Genomic DNA, 24,809 nt, shown 5'->3' with positions numbered 1-24,809 from the left:
ACCCTCCTGCTATTTGAGTTCGGAAGATCACTAGGGAAGAGGCTGCCAATGCTAACAGTGTTGTTTTGTGTGTGTGATGTACCTAAATGCCCACTGGGGATTAGGATGAGATCAGCACATTCATCTTCATCCTCATCAGGTTTTTCCACCTAGATCTTCAAAGCTGAAAGGCTAGTGCATTCGTCCGCTGAGCCACACAGCTCCCCCCCCCCCCAACGTCTGCGTACAAACAAACAGCTCTGAATTGGACAAATCCTCAGGAAATAAGCACAGAGAAAGCCACAACAAAGCAATGGAAGTGGGGCAGTTCCATTATCTGTAAATTGCCCCTCACTGTGGACTATTGTGGCAGATTTTAGACACCATCCAAAATAAACAAAAACCAACCAAAAAGACAAAAACTAAAAAAAACCCCAAGAAAACAGTTTTACAAACACTTAATTTCCAGCTTAAGTGAAATCAACAAATTTTAAAATTCATACAGGTGCCATAATAATTAGAGTAACGAAAATTAGCTATTTCCCATTGTCTTTAGAACAACAAAAATTCAAGCCTCGGAGGCAGAGGGCTAAAATCAAATGTCTCTTACAGGGGCATGCTGTCTCGCTTCAGAGATGTTGACGGCCTCCTTTACGTCCCATTCCTATCAGAGATCACCCCTCAAGGGCTGAATGTCTCTCGCTGTCTCCAGTCATCTGGTATCCCAACTCTGGCAAAGCGTTTGTCGCTGAAGCCAGATGGTGGAGTGGAAAAGCTGAGCTCCATTCCTGGCTTCTTCCCCAGGAAACCCAGGCTTCTCTTATTGCACAGCTCAAAAGCATGAAAGAAGGGTATTGGCCATGCATTGCCTTCCTCCTTCCTAGCTACACTTAACACATGAAACAGGCAACCACAAACTCCCCGGCCATCTGTGTAAAGAAAGGCATGTATTCAGCACGCATTCAATACAGTATGGCGAGACGCTGTCATTTCCCTTTAAAAGACCCAAACATCCAAAATCAAGCCCACCCCACTTTTATTCCAGTCCGAATGAGGCAACCAATTCCAAACACAACAGAAAACAAACTAAACGCTCTGGGTTGTTTCTCCCAAGAAACATGATTGGTCTGAAAGTCAGCAGAGATTAACAGCAGAATGACTGGTATGGAATGGTCCATGCTGGGGATGGAGGGGAACAGAGAGAGAGAGAGAGACTGAGGCTATTAGTCTGGCAGCTCTGCGGCTGGGTACTGGAAGAGGGAGAGCAGTGAGTGTACGGGAATGCTAAACTGTATTATACAGGTTTCAGAGTAGCAGCCGTGTTAGTCTGTATCCGCAAAAAGAAAAGGAGTACTTGTGGCACCTTAGAGACTAACAAATTTATTTCAGCATAAGCTTTCGCGAGCTACAGCTCATGTCATCAGATGCATTCCAACCACTAGGTGGCGCTATGTGTAAAATACCTTATTTAAATGAACCTCAGTCATATCTGGCAGAGCATTAAAGGATCTTCGGATGAACACATCTGGTATGTATAAGCAAACTCTGTAGCCATATCTGGTACAGAAGAACATGACCTGGTGACAGGAGTAAAATAAGAACAGAAACAGAAAGAAAACAGCAACAAAGGTTTCAAATAGAAGGAACAAAGCAACAAAGGTTGCAGGATCTCAATGCCCCAGAGAACTTCAGCTTTGACCAACCTTCACAATGGACAGACTAAAAACAATATTTTCCAAGTTTCACATTGCTACCAAGCTCTACAAAGAAACTGATGATATACAGGTATCTTCTTTAATTTATGCTATGGGGAAACAAGCAGAACATATCTTTAAATCCTTTGACTTTACTGAAGACAAAGATGACCATGAAAGGGTTCTGGCTATGTTTGATGCATACTCTATACCTCAGAGAAACGTGGCTTACAAAAGAGCATTGTTTTCACCAGAGAATTCAAGAACCAGGGGAAAATGTTGAATGCTTTATAAGAGCTCTGCATACAATGTCTGAAAACTGTAATTTTGGAAATGCAAAATATGAAAATATCAGAGACAGGCTAGCTACTGGGTTAACAGATTAAAAACCTTTCACTGCAGCTACAACTGAAGAGAGATTTAACCCTAGCCACAGCTATACAGAGAGCAAAGTATTCTGAGCTGGTAAGACAGCAAAACCCAGAACAAGTTGACAAATTTGAAAAACCTACTGGCTTAGAAACTGTAAAAAGACACTTGAGTGCTAAAAGTCATCATCACAAAACCCCTGAAGCAGGGAGAAAGAACTTCCAGGCTAAGAGGGACAAATTCCAGCCTACATGCACACGATGTGGACAAAGTCATATCCCAAGAGATGATGCACATCTAACTAGAGGCACACAGTGTAATAAATGCAGGAAATCTGGACATTTTCCAGCTATTTGCTGCACCAAAGCAATCAGGGAGGTGACTCATATTACAGACAATCAAGAGCCATGGTTTCTGGGATCTACCACTTGTGATGACACAGAACCTGCTTGGAGAGTGAAACTGAATATTCATACTAAGATTATTGACTTTAAAATTGATGCAGGAGCTGATGTCACAGTCATCGCACAAGAGACATACAATCACCTTCCACACCTCTCAGAGCTCAGGTCACCTGACACAGCTATGACTAGCCCTGGCAGTATTCTGAACTGCATGAACCAGTTCACCACAGAAACAACATGGCAGCCATGATAGGCCTAGTGAGAAAGGTAGAAGAACTCAATGGAGGATTTGACGATATTGGACTTTTGAGAGGCGATCCAGTATAAATCAACTTAAGAAACAATGCCGAACCATACAGTGTACAAGCATCTCGACCAGACAGACCTGGCAAGAGACTAGCTGCAGATTTATGTGAATTCAGAGGACATCATTACCTGGTCATTGTGGACTATTTTTCCAGATATAAAGAAATAATGTACTTGAAAAACAGAACATGTAGCAGGGTTATCGAGGAACTGAAGTGCACTTTTGCTCACTTCAGTATTTCAGGACAACTAGTGATGGACAATGGACCACAATCCACTGCAGCAGAATTTAAGTCATTCCAAACAAAATATGATTTTGATCATATTACTAGCATCCCACTTTACCCACAAGTGAATGGAGAGATGAGAGAGCTTTACAGGCAGACAGGAAAGTCCTACAGCAGGAAGATCTATTCACTGCTTTTCTGAGTTACAAATCAGCAACAGCAGCTACTGGATACAGTCCAGCACAATTGCTGATGGGAAGACAACTCACAACTTCTGTTCCAACTTTGGAAAAGAACATATTCCCGAAGTGGCCACACATGAAGAGAGTAGCCAAAGTGGATAAAAAGGCTAAAAGAGCTTATGAACACTTTTACAACAAAGGTCACCCAGAGAGCTGCCAGGTCGAGAACCTGGTGACTGTTCATATCAAATTGGATGGAGAAAAAGGGTGGGCAAGTCCAGCTGCCGTAAAAAAAAAGAGTTCAGCGCCCAGATCATGTGTAACCGAGACCGACAGTGGAGAGTTCAACAGAAATCGTTGACATCTACAGTTTGTTCCTCAGAAAGAACAATCAACAGAGCAAACTCTGCACATGGCAGATGCAGGAGGACTCCTCAAAGATTCCAAACCTACCATTGCCAGTTGCTGCAACTAACAGCCAGCCAGCTGACCAAGTGTTACGTGTTTGGGTTGTGTAATTAGAAGAACAGTATGATTCGGAGGCACTTAGACTGATATGTACTGAACTTCAAAGACAAAGGGATAGTTTAAATATTGTAAATGTAGGAATGTAGAACTTAATGGGGGTGAAGTCATGGGAATGATCAACTGTTACACTGCTCAGCCACCACATGGCAGTGTGTGTAAAATACCTGATTTAAACGCATGTCAACCATCGCTGGCAGAGCATTAAAGGAATGTATAATGAACACATCTGCTGTGTGTAAGGAAGCTCTGTAGCCAGTCCATATCTGGCACAGGAACATTTTTATAGAGTCAGGGGCCTTTCATTCCTTACTCTGAGCTTCCTGTCAGAAATCTGCAATCAGACCCACACTGACCGGGCTGCTTAGTGGCTCAAGTTTCATTGTAGCCTAGCAGCTTTGGGCATAAGCCACTTATTGGCACATGAGACAAAGCGGGTGAGCTCATCTTCCAGTTCTCTAAATCATTCAGGCAAGGTAGAAGTGGCTCTGTTTGAGTCCACGGGAGAGGAGAGATGGGGATGGGCAAAGGATTCCGTCTCTGACACCCTAATGGAATAAATATAATTTGCACCGTGACATGATGAGAAGTCGCAGGAAAAACGGCAGGGTGGGAATGAAGACTAAGTGGAAAACCATTCCCTTGCAGCCTCCCCCCCACGCCCCAATCAGACACAGTGCTAGAAGAGAAGGGAGTGCTCACACCTTTGTATCTGGTGGGGAGGATGGGAAAGGAGGGCCTCTGATCTGATCCCAGGGGAGTTAGTGGGATGCCCATGCTGCCATTGCTGGAGGGAACGTGGGCCATGGCCATGCTCTGCTAACTGAGAGGGATGCAGTAACCCAGGGAGGTGTGATGGAGATAGCTCAGACCCAGACGCTTGGGGAGGGGTGGGGAACCCTCCCACCTAGATAAGTGGAGGGGGAAGGGTTGGGTTTAGAGACTGCTCACCTGGGAGGAAGTTCTCTCTGGACACCAGCCTGTCTCCTATGTGGTCTCGGGGAGCCAGTCCAGAGAGCCACATAATGGCCCTAAATGCTCGTGGTTATTAGTACCTCAGGGTCGCAGGTGCCTTGGCTCCTGTGTAGGTCTCTGAAAGGCTCTAACTGGGTGATGCTCTGCCCTCCCGCTGCAGCCTAGAGACCGCCTTCCCCGAACTCCCATGGGTGTTGCAAACCCTGTTGACCTCCCAGGGGATGCGAGAGGGAGACGCGGCTGGCCCCCCTGTGTTTGATTTCCTGGTGACAAAGGCCCTCGTTCCACCCCAAACCCTTTTTGGCTCTTCTTCCCTGTCCCAGCCGCAGTGATTCTGCTGTTGTCCTTTGCTGACCTTGTGTATTTGGTGTGGAGATAGTGTGCCTGGTGCTCTCAGCCCCTCCCCCTTCCCCCCAACTCCCCCCATTAGTCTTGCTGTTCATTCATCTCCATGTCAGACACCAGAATGTTCTTCTCGGCAGATTCACTGGGGCTGGAGGTGGTGCGGCTGTATCGGGCGCTCTCAAAGGTGCCCCGCTCGGAGCTCCGCCGGCGCTTGTACAGGTAGACGGCGAGGGCGATCAAAGCACACAGCGCTAGTGCGGAGAGGACAACCACAGCAATGGCGGTCGTGTTGTCTGGGAGAGCTGAGGGAGAGGGGAAAAGCACATGAAACCCACACCACTAGGCCCAATCCTGGTCACCGTCTCCACTGAACTGAGGGGAAGCTAAGCACAGCAAGGGGAGCGGGCTTGCCCAAGGTCACCACAGCCAAGTCAGTGGCAGAGCAGGGCATAGGACCCAGGTGTCCTGTCTCCAAGTCCTGTGCATCAGCTCCTGCAAACTTTCCCAGACATGTGGGTTAGGCTTCTCCAGCTCATAAGAGGGGTAGGCCAGGGCACTGCAACAGAGACAGCTCCCACGGCTCAGAGGTTGGGAGGTAGGCCCCCAAAGCAGAGGTGGTTCCCGGGAGGACTGTGGGGGCGTCTTTTTCCATGGCTGTAGTGCCTGGTTCCACTCAACGTGCCGTACCCCTCTCTGCCAACCCGCAGCGCCTGGACGCCCTGGATCCCAGCCGCGGATGGAAGCCTTTCCTCTCCGTCTGGGAGAGGAATGATAGGAGCAAGGGAGCGGTGTGCGCACACAGTCTCCAGCCACAGAAATCAAGTGTGGCCCCTGCCCTGGGGAATTCACAGGGAAAGCTCTTAACCCAAAGGAGACCCTGGCAAGCCTGCCAAGATATGGGCACAGCAGCAGATGGCAAACACGATGACTCCTGCTGGTATTAATAGGAACCAGGCTGCCAGGCCCTGGTACTCCCTTTGTCCCATACAACTCCAGGAACTGGGGCTGGACAGAACAAGGCCTTATGCCCATGTTGATCTGTGACCCTGCTGTGCCACTCACCTGATCGGGAGAAGCTGCTCTCCTCAACTGCAAGGGGAATGAAGAGAGAGACAGATCAGTAGCCTGCCAGAGTGTCCTTCCTTCCAGACCCATTATTGCCAGTGGGGAAGGGTGTGTTCCTCCCCTGCCGCCCAACCCTGCCTGCTACAGCGGGGGCAAATGGCTGCTGCAATACAGAATACGTGCCCAATCTACGCATTGCCTCATCTCTCTTCCTGGACTGGCACTCAACCTGGACCCCCCCGAGCCCACCCCACACCACAGAGTCCCTGGCGCCCCCCGAGCCTGCCCCGCACGTGCCGAGACCCTGGCACCCCATGTGCCTGCTCTGCACCCGCCGAGTCCCTGGCTCCCCCTGTGCCTGGGGTGACAGTCCTGCAGGGAGGTAGGTGCTTTCACCTGAAACCCACAATGTGAAGCGTAGGGGACAATTTCCTGGTGCAAGTGCTAGAGGAGCCAACTGGGGGGGGAGCTTTTCTTGACCTGCTGCTCACAAACCGGGAAGAATTAGTAGGGGAAGCAAAAGTGGATGGGAATCTGGGAGGCAGTGACCATGAGTTGGTTGAGTTCAGGATCCTGACACAGGGAAGAAAGGTAAGCAGCAGGATACGGACCCTGGACTTCAGGAAAGCAGACTTCGACTCCCTCAGGGAACGGATGGGTAGGATCCCCTGGGGGACTAACATGAAGGGGAAAGGAGGCCAGGAGAGCTGGCTGTATTTCAAGGAATCCCTGTTGAGGTTACAGGTACAAACCATCCCGATGTGTCGAAAGAATAGTAAGTATGGCAGGCGACCAGCTTGGCTTAACGGTGAAATCCTAGCGGATCTTAAGCATAAAAAAGAAGCTTACAAGAAGTGGAAGGTTGGACATATGACCAGGGAAGAGTATAAAAATATTGCTCGGGCATGTAGGAATGAAATTAGGAGGGCCAAATCGCACCTGGAGCTGCAGCTAGCGAGAGATGTTAAGAGTAACAAGAAGGGTTTCTTCAGGTATGTTGGCAACAAGAAGAAAGCCAAGGAAAGTGTGGTCCCCTTAATGAATGAGGGAGGCAACCTAGTGACGGAGGATGTGGAAAAAGCTAATGTACTCAATGCTTTTTTTGCCTCTGTCTTCACGAACAAGGTCAGCTCCCAGACTGCTGTGCTGGGCATCACAACATGGGGAATAGATGGCCAGCCCTCTGTGGAGAAAGAGGTGGTTAGGGACTATTTAGAAAAATTGGACGTGCACAAGTCCATGGGGCCGGATGATTTGCATCCGAGAGTGCTAAAGGAACTGGCGGCTGTGATTGCAGAGCCATTGGCCATTATCTTTGAAAACTCGTGGCGAACGGGGGAAGTCCCGGATGACTGGAAAAAGGCTAATGTAGTGCCAATCTTTAAAAAAGGGAAGGAGGAGGATCCTGGGAACGACAGGCCAGTCAGCCTCACTTCAGTCCCCGGAAAAATCATGGAGCAGGTCCTCAAAGAATCAATCCTGAAGCACTTACATGAAAGGAAAGTGATCAGGAACAGTCAGCATGGATTCACCAAGGGAAGGTCATGCCTGACTAATCTAATCGCCTTCTATGATGAGATTACTGGTTCTGTGGATGAAGGGAAAGCAGTGGATGTATTGTATCTTGACTTTAACAAAGCTTTTGACACGGTCTCCCACAGTATTCTTGTCAGCAAGTTAAAGAAGTATGGGCTGGATGAATGCACTATAAGGTGGGTAGAAAGTTGGCTAGATTGTCGGGCTCAACGGGTAGTGATCAATGGCTCCATGTCTAGTTGGCAGCCGGTGTCAAGTGGAATGCCCCAGGGGTCGGTCCTGGGGCTGGTTTTGTTCAATACCTTCATAAATGATCTGGAGGATGGTGGATTGCACTCTCAGCAAATTTGCGGATGATACTAAACTGGGAGGAGTGGTAGATACGCTGGAGGGCAGGGATAGGATACAGAGGGACCTAGACAAATTGGAGGATTGGGCCAAAAGAAATCTGATGAGGTTCAATAAGGATAAGTGCAGGGTCCTGCACTTAGGACGGAAGAACCCAATGCACAGCTACAGACTAGGGACCAAATGGCTAGGCAGCAGTTCTGCGGAAAAGGACCTAGGGGTTACAGTGGACGAGAAGCTGGATATGAGTCAGCAGTGTGCCCTTTTTGCCAAGAAGGCCAATGGCATTTTGGGATGTATAAGTAGGGGCATAGCGAGCAGATCGAGGGATGTGATCGTCCCCCTCTATTCGACATTGGTGAGGCCTCATCTGGAGTACTGTGTCCAGTTTTGGGCCCCACACTACAAGAAGGATGTGGATAAATTGGAGAGAGTCCAGCGAAGGGCAACAAAAATGATTAGGGGTCTGGAACACATGAGTTATGAGGAGAGGCTGAGGGAACTGGGATTGTTTAGTCTGCAGAAGAGAAGAATGAGGGGGGATTTGATAGCTGCTTTCAATTACCTGAGAGGTAGTTCCAGGGAGGATGGTTCTAGACTATTCTCTGTGGTGGAAGAGGACAGGACAAGGAGTAATGGTCTCAAGTTGCAGTGGGGGAGGTTTAGGTTGGATATTAGGAAAAACTTTTTCACTAGGAGGGTGGTGAAACACTGGAATGCGTTGCCTAGGGAGGTGGTGGAATCTCCTTCCTTAGAAGTTTTTAAGGTCAGGCTTGACAAAGCCCTGGCTGGGATGATTTAATTGGGTATGGGTCCTGCTTTTGAGCAGGGGGTTGGACTAGATGACCTCCTGAGGTCCCTTCCAACCCTGATATTCTATGATTCTATGATTCTAAGACTCCTTGGCCCAGTGCCAGTGCTGGGTGTAAGCAGACTCCCCAAGGGGCCCCCATTTGAGTTTTTAGTATGTATTATGGGGTGCCCAAAGTATTCCTATTAGGGACCCCAATGGGCTAGCACCACCTCTGCCTGGGCCTGATGTTGTTTATGTTGCTTCTGAGCCCAGGAAGATCTGCCAGGTCTTTTGGATGCACCAGAGCATGGCGCAAACGGCCATTTTCACAGGCTAAGAAGCCCGCTGGATACTGGGGACTTGAAAACTCCAGAATGAGCTGGCTGTCAGAAGGGTACAGACAGGACAAGAGTATGTATCCTAACCCTGGGCTCCGTGCACTGCTCCGCCGATACCCGTCAATCCTCCTCCACGGCCCTGGCTATTCCAACCCTGGGTCCCCACCTAGCTCTGCCAACGCCCCTCAAACCTACTCCACGGCCCCGGCTATTCCAACCCTGGGTCCCCACCCAGCTCCGCCGACGCTCCTCAACCCTCCTCCACGGCCCCGGCTATTCCAACCCAGAGTCCTCACCCAGCTCCGCCAATGCCCTTCAATCCTCCTCCATGGCCCCGGCTACTCCAACCCTGGGTCCCCACCCAGCTCCGCTGACACCCCTCAACCCTCCTCCATGGCCCCGGCTATTCCAACCCTGGGTCCCCACCCAGCTCCGCCGACGCCCCGCAACCCTCCTCCATGGCCCTTTCTATTCTGACCCTGGGTCCCCACCCAGCTCTGCTGATGCACCTCAGTCCTTATCTGCTATTCCCCACCCACAGCTCTGCTATTACAATTCAATCTGACCTGCCGCAGCTCTTACATGTTAATCCTGCACTTCTCCGGCACAAAGGCTGGCAACTGCACTGAGCTGCACTCTGGGTGCGGAGGACAAGGTGCTATGAAGTACCATGCCCCCGCCCAAACTCCTCTAACCAGGCTTTGAGGCCAGGTCCCCAGAGACAGAAAATCAATCAGCACCTGAGCCCCAGAGCGATTTATTCTACCCCGGCAGGCGGTTCTCTTGATCTCAAACTCTCTCTCTGTTTGAAGTGAAAGCCACCAAGCCAAGTCAGCCAGCTTCCTGGGGCCTCTTACCTCGGGGGATCTTACAAATGACCCCCATGGTGACGTTAGAGCAGGAGCCCAGGTGCCACACCCCGTTACTGCTCTGGATCCAGTAGCAGCTGTTCTGGCTGAGCATGCTGGGTCCAGTGTCATGCTGGCCCCAGTTGGAGTAGTTCATGGCTGTGTTGTCGTGCCAAACCAAAGTGCCTCCTAAGAGAAGGGAAGAAACCATTACAGAGGGCTACAAGGGCAGCCAGAACCTGGCCCAGCTCAGAGCCACGGTGCTGGTGCCTTGTCAGGACACCTATCTAGTGTCACACGGGAGCAGGCCGCTGCTGCCTTCATTTTCGGTATGACAGAGCAGACTGTTGATTCTACAGTTCCCAGCATCCAATGCTCTATTCTGATGTGAGCAGCAGCTGGCAGAGTCTATAGGTTCCAGCAGGATGAGCTGAGTGGCCTGGCCATGTTGAACACGGGGACTGGTCATCTCCAAAGAGCTATAAGCTGCACTTCAGAGCAACATGGGCTGCCCTTGGCCCATGAGCTGCCCTTTGACAGTGTTGAATCCCAGCACCATATCCAGTGTGGCCTGGAGGTCCCCTTAGATCAGCCCTGCAGGTGATCCAGACAGGTCAGAGACACTGTCCCAGGCCAAGCTCTCCCTTGGGAGACTGGACTGGGACTGCAAACGTCCAGCCACTCCTTTGTCTCACTTCCCCTGGGACTGACACAGCAAAGCCCTCTACCCCAAAGTGCCTAGAGCTACGCAGGCCACTGCATGCAGAAGACACATCTTCCCCCAGAGAAACGGGTAACAGGATTGGTGCAGGCCTACAAGAGTGCCTGGCTTCCACATACATGAGCTATTTGATACGTGCAATTCCCTAGGCGCTCATTCACCACAGTGCATCGCTGATGACAGTAACACTGAGCCCAGATCTAGCAATTCCCCTCTGTAGATCTCCAAACACTTCAGTCCAGGAGGGACAGTGCCATTATCCCCATTCGTGCAGACAGAAAAATGGAGGCAAATAATGGAAGAGCTGGGAACAGCGCCGAGCTGTCCAGACTCCCAGTCCAGTGCTCCACCCATGGGGCCATGCCGCCTCCTGACACCAGTGATCTGCTGTGAAGTCAGAAGCGCTGCTCCTACCTCTCCAGTTTCTAAAAACTCTGGAGCCAGACAAATCACTCCCTTTGTAACGTGTTTCTTTTACCTTTCGGGTTAAACGTCATCCCCAACCAGGCGCCCTTGGATTGGCTCTCGTAGGCTTGGAGATGCTCCCAAACGAACACGTTCTCTGTCTCATCCTGGATGGACAGCACCGTGCCACCAGCTGCGGAGGAAAAGGCACACCAGAGGAACGTTACGGGGCCAGCCGCTCAGAGGAAGGGAAGCGCAGCCTGCAGGTGCTGGGTCTTGCTCCAGGGGCTTTGCTGAGACCTGACAGGAAGGGGCCTTTGTTTAAGTAGATCCAATGCCCAGCAATGGTTCCACAGACAATCAGCAGGGGCGTGCAGAGCCTCAGCTGGTGTAAAATGCCTGGAACGTTCCACGCAGGTCATCAGAGCTCTGACAATTTACATCTGCTGAGGATCTGCCCCATAGCCCTGTGAGAAGAAGTGATTATTGAAAGGATTGGTTGATCACACACTGAACACATGGAGATTCGACCTGAGAGTGACTGAAGTGGGGAAGCACCCAGGAGAGAGATACACAAGGGCATTGGGCCAGGAGAAAGGGGGGTGGAGGTTAATTTATACTGACCATGAGGGACCGCAAGCGCTGGAGTCCGTGGAACTGGCTCTGCATGGGAAGGGGTGGAAGCTGCACTGCTTGAGGTATTTGAAATGAACTGGACAATTCACTGGCAGGAACGTTACAGGGAACAAGTCTGCCTGGGCAGTGGGTGGAGCCCACGATCTAATGGGTCTTAACCATCTTGTATTCCTAGGCTCACATGGTCGGGCTCGCTGCACTCGAACCTCATTCGTACCTTTTTGGCATCTCTTTATGGCGTCCTTCTGTCCCAGAGTGACCTCCATGTGGAAAGTGTAGCAGTGATTCCTAAAGGGGATCCAGGAGGAATCCTCCACTGACTTGGGACAGCTCCCACTGTAACTCCACTTGTGTGACCGGGGGGACCCTGCAAAGGAGCCGAAGCATGGGTAAGGAGTTTTTCTTTTCCCTGGAGGTCCCCTCTCTGCCCCACCACCACTCCGTGTCTTCCCACCTCTGCTCCGCACCCTCCTGAGGCCGCTGCCTGCTCGGTGCTCTCTGCCCTCCCCCCAATCAGCTAATCGGGGGTGCGCCAAACAGCTGATCGGTGGCACCGCCAAACAGCTGTGGCTGGATCAGAGAGAGCACCCCAAGGGGGAGGGAGGAGGAAGAGACCAAACACCTCTGTCCAGGCAAACATTGCAAGCAGGAGCATTGCTGATGACCCACCAGTGCTAGAGTTTAGGTCTTGTCTGTGCCCTGCCTTGCATGGATGGGCAAGGTGGGGGGACGGGGGAACGAGCAAGAGAAGACACAGGCCATGTCTGGAACACCTTCCTGCCAGGCCAGCTCCTCTAGGTCCCACAGGGCATCCCATCCCAGTGCAGAGCGGCGGCCACACCGTGCGCTCCCTGGATGGATTCCTGCTGCTCAGCCTGCAACCCGCCCAGCCAGGGGCTCAGAAACCACAGCTCGGCCTGCAAGCAGCATCCCACGGTCTGCAGCTGCCCAGCAGAGCGGCACCAAGGGTGCCCGATGTGTTTCTTCCCCCTGCTTCCCCTGCGTCTCCTCTGCTCCCAGGTGGTCGGCGCACACACCTGTGTTGACCTTGCAGATAGCCCCTTGCAATTTGGTGTCACAACCAGCTGTCCGCCACGTCCCATCCATGTCCATGTAGGAGCAGCCCGTGACCTGCTGAGGCTCCCCGTCCTGCCAGTTGACATAGGACAGGCTCTCTTCTGTGAACCACGAGTAGCTCCGGCCTCCCTGAAAACCACCGATAAGGGGGAAGGCTCAGGGGCAGCTCAGAGCACAACCCCTCCCCTCCACCGGCCCTCGAGGAGACAAGCCCCCCTCTCCTACCTCCTCATTGGCCAGGCCGATCCAAAGAGGGGCCCGCAAGCTGCTGATGGCCTGGGTGAGGTAGGCCTGGGTGTAGGGATCCAGCACACTGGCCAGCGTGGCGTTGCGGGTCTCGCACAGCAGCAGGGCCTCCTGCCACTTCAGGGGTTTCCGCAGGATGCGGTAGGTGCTGTTGAGGTAGGAGAGCGGGGAGCTGGGGGAGGGGGGATAGCTGGTCCGGGATGAGCTCAGAGTTGGGTCTGGGGAAGGAAAGAGACACAGTCAGATCTCTATCCAGAGTCCCTCTTTGCACTGGTGCGATGCCCCTCGGCACTGCCACAGGGCATCCCATCCCAGTATGGGAGTGGGCCCTGGGGAGCGGGCAGGAACGAGACCATGTGAAAACGCCCCCGTGGGTAACTGTCGTACCAGCTCAGGGCAAAACACGCTGCTGAACGGACAGCAAAATGTCCCACCCCCGGCAGGCGACATCCAGGTCCAGAAGAGAAGGCAGCCACCAGCTGCAGGTTTTTGTTCAAAGCAGGAGCCAGGCTGAGGAGTGTGCGTGTGAGCATGGGTTGGGGAATCCCAGCCCGGGGGCACATTCAGAGTCTCACAGTTGTGACTGTTTAGCACATGAGGATCCGGGCCCCAAGGTTGCTGCCCACACGCAGAGCGAGATGTGGGGCAGCTCATGGACTCCGGTGGAGCTGAGTGCGTTGCAAACGCAGCCCGAGTGGGACAGAATATATTTTGCATCGTGTTAAGGAGACAGGCAGGCACGTGGGAGCTAAGAGGCAGGTTGCTGAGACATGTGGGGAGGGCCGTGGTGCGTTTTGATGCTGAGCGGTCCAGCACCATGTCAGAGATGGGTTTAGCTGGACCTGGCACAGTATTAGAGCTGGGCCCAAAGCCACGGGCTTGGGTCAGGATCTGAAAGCAAACCTGTCCTACGTTCCAGGGGGTGCATGTTTGGTGCCTGTATTTGGGCTCCAACTAGGGTGACCAGACAGCAAATGTGAAAAATCGGGGCAGGGGTTGGGGGGTAATAGGAGCCTATATAAGAAAAAGACCCAAAAATTGGGATTGTCCCTATAAAATCGGGACATCTGGTCACCCTAGCTCCAACCCAGCCCTGCACAGAGCAACTCAGTGGCACGCTGAGATACCCCGGGGAGGGGTGTTCTCGAAACGGTGGCTGAGTTCCTTTGCAGCGTATTGTGGGACACACTCAGCCTGACAGACGTGCCAGCACACGGACAGCCTGGCGCCTGGGTGGCACAGAGGCATCTGCACTGATCCTTTCCCCAGCATCTTGGCTCGCATTACCAGAGAATTGGGACCGTCAGCCCCACAAGTGTGGCTGGTACCAGAGAACCCAGGCAAAGCGCACGCTGCCCAGAGAAGCTGGATGCCGACAGCTGGGCGCAGAGCTGATCTGGCAGCAGCGAAGCCCAGCTGCAGCCAGTGACCCAACAGAAGCAGCACGTAGGGGGCCGTGATGCCAGGTCACCAGGGGCTTGTTTCTGACCTGAACCCGCCCCGCCTTCTCTGCAGTAGGTGCCATGGGCAGGGCACCTGCACATGCCCGGTGCTGTCGGCCCCTCTCCCCTACCTATGCTACGTTGGCAGATGTAGCCATGCTTCTCCTCCAGGCAGTTCCTGTCGTCCCAGCGGCCAGTGAAGTGGGGCGGGGAGCCGTGCCAAACCATCGCGCAGTTAGTCTACAAACAGAAGCCAGAGAGGTCAGTGCTGCCTCTGCAAGCCCTGCTCCGCTCGGAGGAGCGGGGGTGGCTGGACGAGTGGCAAAGGCAGCCGGGCTGTGTGTCCAGGGGTGGGTATGTTATCATTACGAGTAATGGTATCCTGAGCCCAGGCCCTGAAACTGTCCCTGGGAGCGGAAAGGATCCTGGCGCCACATTCAGTTCAGGCTGCCTGGCACTGTTACGGCAGCCAAAGCAGGTGGAGAGAGCTGGCTGACTGGGGAGGGCAGCTCCATGGCCAGAACATCGCCAAGTCTCTGCTCCCTTCCTGGTGCAGCAGCCACCTGAAGATGCACTAGGTGGTGCTGGGAGCCAAACCAGGCTGCTGCCAGCCTCCGGACTGGGGTGGGGAGAGGGGACAGGAGATAAACCCCAACCCCGCCCCTAGGCCACTAAATGCAGCCAGGGATCCAGCCTGTAGAGTGCTCCTGGGCACATCATTCCTACCTATCTCCCGGACCTTCAGACCCCATTTAACTGCCCTGGCGGCAGCACGGTGAGAGAGACAGGGTAGCTAGAGAGGGACACTGCCCCACCCCACTGCCAATGCAGGCTGATCCCTAAGGCGTATTTTCCCCCACTCTGTCCAGTCCCCTTTTAAACCTCCCAAGACGCAAGGCTCCCTCCCCAGACCCGTGGGAGATGGTTCCACAGCCCGACAGCCTCCACCATCAGGACCCATTTTCCAGGGTCTCATCCATGTTTCCCTTTGCTCATTGTTCATCCCAGATGCCTAGGTATTCACCCTCACCGGGCTGCTGTCAATGCTCCTCTCCCGGCCTGGGGGTTCGCATCCTTCACAGACTTGCCGATGATCACCTCTCCATTTTTAGCCATTGTATAGCCAAGCAGAGCTGCCAGGACTGAGTCATCCTATTGGCCAGGGCTTCTGCAAACCTCTAATTAGGGATCAGGAGGAGACCTCCCTGAGATTGTCTACGGGGTTCTTGCTCCTCCCTCTGAAGCTGGCCAGTGTTGGGGATGGGATACAGGGCTAGCTGGCCCCATGCTGGGCTCCGATCTAGGAATTCCTACTTTCCACCCACGCCCCAGCAGCCAGGCTGAAAGCAACAGGCTGGAATAGTCCAGAGAGAAAGGGGCCCAGGGAGTCGCTCACCGGTTTGTCGTTCACTGTGGAGGTGCCGTACCCGGAGGGCTCCCCTGGGGCCCAGTTGACGTATCGGAGAGGTTCCGATTCCACCCACTGGAACTCCTGCTTGGCATCGTGGAGGCCGAGCCAAAGGTTAAAGGTCACATTGGGAAGGATGGATGTTATAAAAGCTGAAAGATGAAAATACAGGGGAAGGAAGGAACCAGCTGATCAGCGGCAGAGTCACGGGGCACTGCCGAAAGCACATGCTCCTGACCCCTCTGTCTGCAGGTTCTGCACCTGGCTGGTCTCAGGGCCACAGGCCAGCTGTTAGACCAAGCTCCTCACAGGCAGCCCTTGGGGTCCTATGATGCCCTGAAACTGCCCAGCCCTGGCAGAAGAAGAGAGGCCCCAGGGGGACACCCTACCTTGCTCTAGGTGGTTGGAGATGGTGGCCAGCACAGAGCCCTGGCTCTCACATGCTCGCTTCGCTTCCTGCCACTTCACCTGCTCAGCCTTGTCGTGGCCCTTGATGCTGAAACACTGGGCAAGGCCCGAGGGCAGACGAGAGAGACATTCAGGAGGCGTTTCCCAGCCCAGCAAGCAACGCACCCACCCGCCTCCCCTTCGCCGCCACACTCACTCCCCTTCCTTGTGCTCCTGGGAACTTGTCTGAATTACTAGTTGTCTAGGAGCCCAGTTACAGATCAGAACCCCGATGTGCTGGGTGCGGTACAAACAGAACAAGAATGACCTCCGCCAGTATACCCCCTTACAAACCCGCACACAGACGCACCTATTCCCCACCTTAACCCCCACCCACATATTGCCCTTCCCCAACTGGCCACAGACATACCTTGTATCCTCCCCACTTACCTACACACACACACTCCTCTCTCCTACACACACACGTGCGCGCGCACACACACAAAACTCCTCTCCTGTCCAGTACCCAATGTAGTATTTCACTTTCCTCAGTCCCACAGCCAGGTCGTGGAAAGCCCCAGCAATGCTGCCCCTAGAGGCTCCTAAACCGCCCCTGGGAGATCCTGGGCCCTTTGCACAAGCGCAGGAATATGCAGAAATGTAAGCAGACGCACGTGGAGGGGACAGACAAGACAGACGAACGTTGCATCTGCAGGCCTCCTGGAATACCTTGTTGATGAACGGGATCCAACCCCATGCGCAGCCACCAGGAACGGGAGTAGGCAGTGGTGGCAGAGAGGGCTTCACAGCAGTGATGTTACTCCGTTTGCAGATATACGGCAGAGCAGTTAGACACTTCTGGTCCCCCCAGTCCTCTTCAGAGAAAAGGAGAGAGCATGCGACTTTCCTCTACGTGGTCCAGGCAGCCAATGGAATGTAACTCCCTCGTCTGGAAGGGGCTTTGCTATTGCAATGGCCTTGGTGCCTCCAGCATACCAGCTACCTCGAATATTAACCTCAGTTTGGTACATCTGTACCGGATGTGTGCAGAGGGGACGGGTGTGTAGGGGGTGTCTGTCATGTAAGACTCACATGTATAGTCTATGGTGGTTACATGGGACTTGGAGTCAGGACTTGATTTCTAGCTCTGCCAATGACCTACTGGGCAAGCCACTTAGACCCAGTCTCCCTGCCCCATGGGCTGACTCTCAGAGGCACCTAGCACCCGCAGCTCCCATTGACTTCACTGGTGGGTGCTCAGCACCTCTGAGAATCAGGACCAAGGTGTCTCCAGGCTGGGCTCCCAAAAAATCAGAGGCCACTTATGAAAATGTTGGTTCCCCCCACACCCCCATCTCTGTGCCTTAGCTCCCCCATCAGTGAATCGGGGATCATGGTACTGAGCCACGGGGCCGGAGGGGCTGCCAGCGGGGTCACTGACGAGTGCCCGTGGTGCTTTGAGATAGCTGCCCTGATAGTGCGGCCATTCGCCTACACGTACAAACCTCTCACCTCTGCTGGCTGTCATGTACACGCACTTCTTCTCCTTGCTGATCGGCCGCGGCTTGCCCGGCGCCCAGAAGATGAAGTTCAGGAGGGAGCCGTCGGACCACCTGGGGAAGGCAAGGGCGGGAAGGGTCAGCAGCTGCACGTGAAAGAGGGTGGAAGGCACAGCGAGTGGGAGACGAGGCTACCAAGCAGGCAGGCTCTCACGCACTCGGAGGAGGGGTCTGAGAAGCAGAATGCCCAGAGCCAGGAGACGGCAGGATTCCTGCAGCGCAGGCTCCTTGCTGGGCAGCTCCCCCTGTGCCCCCTGCTGCTGCCCATTCAGCTGAGTGCACGCACCTGGCGTGTGCCGCTTATAATCAAGAGGGTGGGCTTCAAAGCAGCCAGTGTGGTGGAACAGCTGAGGAATAATTCTGCTCCCATCCAACCCAGGGGAGCCTGGTCACTGACTGCCATGGAGATGGGACCAGGAGCGAGGGTGTGTGCAGGTACCGCTACTGCCCCCTGCTGGTGGCTCAGGCAGACCTGCTCAAGCATGTGGCTGGAGCATCTATTCCACTCCCAGGCCAGGCACCACCCAGTGCAGACCCCCTGCCCAGGGGAGCTCCCAGACTAATGTTAGACAAGACGTGTCCAGTGAGAGGAGAGCGGGGAAGGGGAGTAGGGGTGGAGACTCTGTGTTTACACCGTGAAGGCTCATGCATAGCACCACAGACCACCTGGGCGAATTCTGACTCCTGGGGCAGAAGGTTTAATACCCCATCAACTGAGTGCAGCCCACATCTGCTCAGCATGGCACACGGGCCCTCTTCTAACAGTGGTTTAATTTCCTGCAGAGCTCCATGAGCCTGTCATAGGCTTAGCCAATGGAGGCTGGCTGTTTAGCTCAGCAGCAGAGGCTCCTGCTTCAAGACACAGGTGTGATGCCCAGGGCCGATGGCCCACCCGGGGTGCGACACTGCTCTTGCTGTAAAGAAACTCGCAGCAGCAGCTGCTTGAAGGAGTGTTGCAGCCTGTTTGGGGGTGCTGATGGGAGCACAGCAACGGCACTCTGACCAAGCAGGGTTGGTGTGGACGAAGGCGGGGGGCGAGAAAGATCTGAATACAAGCAGAGGAGGAGATAGCCAGGCTTGCTTTCCTCATGACTGGAGCTGGCTTTTTAGCATTGGCCACTTTGCTCTCTGGGCTGGAGAGGCTCCGCGCTCAGTCTCTAGGGGGGAGACAGCTTTTCTAGACCACTCTTCAGGGAGTGAGCCAGGAGCTGCCTTTCTGCTCTCCCAGACTCACATGCAATTTTCACTGAAGTCAGCAGGGGGGGCAGGTGCCTACCTGAGGGCAGAATGTTGACACACCCGCCCCCATCCTCCTCCAGCTAAGGCATTTCCAGCTGGGATGAGCTGAGGAGTCCCAAGCCCTGCCCCAGTGTCCTCACCACAGCTGGAATTTGGGGTTGCTGGTTGGATTTGCACTGAAACACAATCCTTTTTACAGGAGAGAAGGAGAGCAGGATGCATGGGGAAAGAGGGGGGGGGGGAGAGACTCACTTGAATCGCCCGTCGTTTTCGTAGGTGTGCAGCCCGATCCACCAGTGCTGCTCCTGGCCCCTGGAGAACTGGGGAATCCAAACATGGGGCACGTCAGCATCGCTGACAGAGCTGAGAGAAGAGCAAATCCAGCAGGGCCCCATTCACTTACTGCCTTCTCCGCCGGGGCCTACAGGAGTTGCCTGAGCCCGGCCCTCAGTTTGGGCTGCGGCCAACAGTTTCCCCAGGCCTAGAACCTAGCATGGGTGCCCCATGGCTATTGCAGGCTAGCTGGGTGATGAGCTGTGTCCGGCCTCCCCTTCCCTCCCAGACCCTGCAGTGCCTTCCTCAAAAGGGGAAGATGCTCAGTACCCACCCCCCCTCCTCCTCCTTCCTTCTCTTCATACAGCAGCTTGGGAGAACCAATAAGATGCTTTTGCTGGTGCCAGTCAGTGGCTTCATGCACTAGCCTGTGCAATGCACCACAGCCCTAAGACCAAGCCAGGATCAAACTCTGCTCTCAGTTACACAGGTAAATCCAGTAACTCTGCTGGCGTCAGCTGATGCCCTGTGAAATTACACCATTGAAACCCTGCTCTGGCTTTAATGATGGGAAGGGAACATTTTCCACAACTGTGCAGACCTGCTTCCTGCTGAACAACAGGGCTCAGAGACACGCAGTTGTCCAAGGATGCCCCATGCTTGGCTACATTCTCCTACCTTCTTCAGGCTCTGGCCCAAAAAATCCAGCTCGGCTTGGTTATGAACAGACACCAATTCAGCTTGAAACCAGGTGCAGATCCGCTGAGCCTGCACCCAGGTCGAGTGATGCTCAAAGAATTTGTATTCTGCATCCTGATATTTCACCCACTCTTTGCTGCCTGTGGACACAGAAGCACAGACAAGATGAGGCTGTGCATAGTGATGCTGGCTCAGCTGGCGGGCAGGCAGCCGGGCAAAACAGTGACAGAGAGAGGAGAGAATCTGCTCTTACAGTAACAGGCCTATCAGCAGCCCTCTGTGCTGCCTCCTTTGCATCTGTCACCCTTGCCACAGGTGCTGGAATGCAACCAGCAAGGGGTTCTCCCTTTGGCAAGCTGGAGACATTTTAGTGCTGGGAGAACCTGACGGCAGCAACGAACAGTGGAGCATACGCTGTGCGAGCTAGTGCCCCTCACACCTGATCTGCAGTCCCTCCTGCTGTTCCAGCTCTGGGATCTTCCCACAGCACTGTTCAGGCCCCTCAATCCTGATCTCCAGCATCCTGCGTTAGTCCACTCCTGGCCCTTCTCCCCCAGCTCGGCTGTTGGCCCTCCAGCAGAAGCTACTGTCCTATTGCAGTCTTGCCTTCACCACTCCCTTGTCAGTTCTGCCAATTTCCCTTACTTCTGACCGGCAGCGGTCTCTGCTGCTCTAGACTCAGGCCCCCCAGCAGCACGGCTCTGCCGATGCACTTCAGTCCCGCCCCACGGCGTGCCCTGCTATTCCAGCCCTCCCCCTTGCCGCCCTGCTCCGCTGATTCTGCGCTGCTCTTCCGCCCCCTCTGCACCACTGGGGTTCTGGGGCAGAGCGCTCTAAGCAAGTCTTGCTGCATGGTGATCGGGTCATGCTGACAAAGGCACGTTCGGGGTGAGGGGGAGGGCAAATGCCTCGCACTTTGGCTCCTCCCTTGCACTTCAATCTGGGGCTCACAGGGTGGGTGGTTAGCCCACGGCTCCCATGCTCCTGGGCACAGAACGAGCCCAAGGGTGCCCTGGGTTGCTCTCCAATGGGATCAATGCATGTTTGTGGCTGAGGGCATTTATCCACCAACGCCATCCCTGGTTCTGGCACTGCGCAGCTGCTGGCCTTTACTGAACGGCAGTGACATCCACGCCAAGGCTGAGCAAACCCTTAGGGGCGGGTCAAAATCTGCGGGGGGGAGCAGCACACTCCTCTGACAGACAAAGCTCTCCGTGCATTCCATGGGAGTTCGCCTGCAGAAGGAAGGCCGGGTTCTGTGTTGTCCTTGTTACACCTTCAGCACAGCTGTGCCCATGTGGTGCCTGGCCAGTTTGGGAAGGATGACAACACCCCTTGCTCTGGGCGCCTCAGGATTGTACAATGGCCCCTCCAGAGACACACCCAAATATTTAGCCTCTTTCCAAATTCTGCATTCTAGCTTTCCAGCCCAGTAACCCTTGGGGACAACTGTACCCCGTGCCTCGAGAAGAGCTGCCTGCTTGGCTTAGTAATTCTGTCACTTTGGGTTATGGCCCAGAGCCCACCCTCCCTGCCACTGATGAGACTGTGGTGCCCAGCAGACCAAATTCACTCCTGGTACAAGTGGGAGAATTCTAGTGACTTCCCTAGGGTTGCGCCTCCTTACACGATGGGTGAATTTTGTCCATCGGACATCCAGCTCTCTTTGCTGAGACATCCGTCCATTTCACCCACAACCTGCTTGTTTCATTAATGCCATTTGCAAAACTTTACATACAGTTTGGAGAAAGACTAGTCTTGTGGCTGGAATGCAGGTCTGGGAGCCAGGACTCCTGGGTCCTTGTGCGATGCTGAGCACGTCACGCTGCTGCTGTGTGCCTCGGTTTCCCCCTCTGTAAAACGGGGCCAGCGATACTGACCGAGCTCCGAGGGGGTTTCTGAGGCTTTGCTCATTAACGTTGTTGGGTGGGAGGCACCATGGAAGGACACACACGTCCACACAGTGGAGACAGATGCTTCACTGGACAGGCACTCAGTCATACAAGGTGGATGCAAACAGGGGAGATGTGCACAAGAGGCAGACTCTTCCCAGACACACGCACACGCCACAAGATGCACACACACAACACATGCCCTCAGGATGCGGGCACGCTCATCGGGGGAGGCAGACAGCAGCGGATGTGCAGAGACTCCAATGTGTAGGAAAACCTCCAGGAGATGATTCAATAACACACCTTGGGTGGGGATCTCTGGCTCCTTCACATCAGCACCTGTTCAAAAAGAGAGAAGAAGGGGGATGAGGGAGGGATGAGCGATGCTCCTGAATTCAGCTCAGCTCCTGCCTGTGGGCCTCAGATGCTTTCCCCCTTTATGTTCAGGACTGCGCCACGTCTGAAGAATCCACTCAGACTGATTTCAATTAAATAAAAGTGACTTCCCAAGCCAAGTGGTTTTGGCCGGCAGCAGCTTCCTCTGGCTTTCATACCAGTTCTGAATTATGGATCACCTGCTTCTGGAGCCTGCTGACATTCTCGTGCTCTGCTGTCCAGGACCAGAGAGGGGGATGCATATGGATAATGACTTCTAATCCCGGGGATATCAGAGCACTGCAGCAGCTGTTGGCACATGCAGGGAGTCTGAGGTGATGGGAGGGAGAAGGGGAATCTTTATTTCATGAAGTTGGAGCTGGTGAAAGGTGCGGGAGAGACGCCCCCCTATGAATCCACAGGGCAAGCATTTCATGGACAACAGCAGCGGCAGCTTTACACAGCCACTGCCTGCAACCCTGACCGGGAGTCCCGCCGGCCAGAATTCAAAAGCAATCAGCACTCCCAGCTGTGGCTAGCTTTTCCCAATTGCTCGGCACCCAGCGTGCTGAGGCCTTATGAAAAATCTGGCCATAAACCACACCATGGGCGGGGGGCTGAAGGGCGGTGCTGGGGGTTGAGGACTTGGGGGGAAATCTACCCCTCATTTGGGTGCCTAAAAGTGAACTGAGCTCTTTGGAAAATTTGTCCCTTGGTGTCTACTGGAGATTTGAGCAATTTAGCAAGTGGACCGAGGCCCCCTACATTTTTTGAAGACAGGCCACTGAGGAGCTCTCAGATTGCTGGTAATGACTTTGGGCCAGTGCCAACCTGCCCTGGAGTGCAAGCCAGACTCCAAACATGAACGACTCCAAGTGCCAGACTCAGTCCCCTCAGCCAGCCAGCTCCCTGCGAATCGACCAAGGGTTCCAGTTTTTGCTCCGGCAACAGTGTCCTCAGAAACCCCCAGATTTGCTATTCTGTCTGAAGGGGCATGAAGCATTGGGAAGATGGAAGTGACAGAAGTGCATCAAGCAAGACCGTCCCTTCTGCTCTCTAAGGGTTTTGTGGATGTGTATAAATAAACCACTCAAGCACCACTCTAGTGGTTTACAACAGCATCAGGAACCTTCAGGAACAATTCAGCCTTAAAGGCAGAGGGCAGAGAAGTTGTGTGCCTGTGCACACGTGTATTTAGAACATCGATCTACACATGCACGCCCCCCGACACACACACACACAATGCATCTGCTATAAATATCACTAAAAATAATAATAATCAAGCTCAGAAATGTTTTGTAATCGCTTAAATCTCATTTATCTGTAAGCTTCCGTCCGCCCCAAACACCTCTAACAAGCTCAGACATTAGCCCTTCAGGGCAACTAAGCTCACGGTAAATTTCAAGCTTCAGTTACCTTTGCTAGAGAGGTCTCAAAAAATAGGGCTCAGATTCTTCCATTAGCAATGGGAGAAATGGATTATTTTCCATCTTGCTGCAGCTCCAACAGTGGAAGGGATTTGGCTCAAAAAAGAAAAATCATCTTTATGCCGAAGCCAAATCTGATCCGTGCCAGCCCCAGAGGTGAACATTTCAGAGTGATACAAGCATGTGAGCACTGAGGGGAGAGGGTAGGTGGGGGGTTTACAATGGAAATAGTTTTACAGCCTTACTGTAATGACGCTGACCACATCCCAACTCCTGTAATTATATGCAAGCCTGCTGCAACTGGCCTCAATATCTCTGTGCCCCTCAGGACCCCATCAGGAAAATGGGGATAGCACCACCTTTCCTCCCAGGGGCGTTGTGACATTTGTGAATCACTCAGACATGGTGCTGCTGCGTGTCACAGAAAAGCCCAGGAGGAAATTAACAATTCTGTATTCAGAGCAGAGTTTGGATGGTGTGCAACAAATGATGGGAGGCGGTGTAGCCTAGTGGACGGGACTGGGACTCAGGAGACTGGGTTCAATTCCTGGCTCTGCCACTACTTTGCTGGGTGACCTTGGGCAAGTTACCACCCTGCCCTGTGCCTCAGTTTCCCCATCTGAAAAATGGAGATAACAATTCTGACCTCCTTTGTAAAGCGCTCTGCGATCAGTGGGTGAAAAGCTCTAGATAAGAGATACAGTGTTTATTACTGTTATTAAATAAGGCTTGAGGCCACACACTGAACGATTAGGTTAAAAATTAATACTGAAGAGCTGCTCATGCAGTGAGCACTATCTTGTACACTGAATGCAGCAGGGCCCCGTGGAAAACGAAGCATGCAACCACGTAATTAAAGACTGTTTCATAATGCATATACATAACGGGGCTGAATTAAGATTACACAGGAAACCTTAACTCTGGAATTTCCTAACTTTGGAACGCTTTTTTTTTTTTTTTTGCAGTGCAATGTATATTTCAGAAACCTTAACCTCTCCTCACTGGTTGTGTGCTGCGAGTTTCAGGAGGCTACACTATATTCTTCATACAAACCACCAGACTGAATCCCTGCTTTAAGCAAGAAACTCA

At 53.3% G+C, this 24,809-nt stretch overlaps 1 protein-coding gene across 2 annotated transcripts in view; it reads right to left on the bottom strand.

Annotated features, from left to right (window-relative positions):
• Window positions 1-1,343: 1,343 nt before the first annotated feature.
• Window positions 1,344-24,809, bottom strand: part of MRC2 (mannose receptor C-type 2) — a 108,905-nt gene continuing 85,439 nt past the window's right edge. For both annotated transcript variants that reach the window (XM_084615842.1, XM_084615841.1), the window contains 15 exons: window positions 22,222-22,257; window positions 20,006-20,166; window positions 19,307-19,374; window positions 17,769-17,869; window positions 16,986-17,131; window positions 16,259-16,373; window positions 15,858-16,021; window positions 14,593-14,701; window positions 12,999-13,237; window positions 12,734-12,902; window positions 11,914-12,063; window positions 11,134-11,253; window positions 9,944-10,123; window positions 6,069-6,095; window positions 1,344-5,308 (listed from right to left, as the gene is read on the bottom strand). In XM_084615842.1, coding sequence (XP_084471968.1) covers window positions 5,088-5,308; window positions 6,069-6,095; window positions 9,944-10,123; window positions 11,134-11,253; window positions 11,914-12,063; window positions 12,734-12,902; window positions 12,999-13,237; window positions 14,593-14,701; window positions 15,858-16,021; window positions 16,259-16,373; window positions 16,986-17,131; window positions 17,769-17,869; window positions 19,307-19,374; window positions 20,006-20,166; window positions 22,222-22,257 — 2,006 coding nt within the window. In that variant the 3' untranslated portion in view covers window positions 1,344-5,087. The remainder of the gene's footprint in view (window positions 5,309-6,068; window positions 6,096-9,943; window positions 10,124-11,133; window positions 11,254-11,913; window positions 12,064-12,733; window positions 12,903-12,998; window positions 13,238-14,592; window positions 14,702-15,857; window positions 16,022-16,258; window positions 16,374-16,985; window positions 17,132-17,768; window positions 17,870-19,306; window positions 19,375-20,005; window positions 20,167-22,221; window positions 22,258-24,809) is intronic.

Source organism: Lepidochelys olivacea (genome assembly GCF_965140295.1).
Source record: "Lepidochelys olivacea isolate rLepOli2 genome assembly, chromosome: 27".
Lineage (NCBI taxonomy): Eukaryota > Metazoa > Chordata > Testudines > Cheloniidae > Lepidochelys > Lepidochelys olivacea.
Note: the sequence above shows the minus strand (reverse complement) of the source record. Positions and strands in the feature narration are given on the sequence as shown.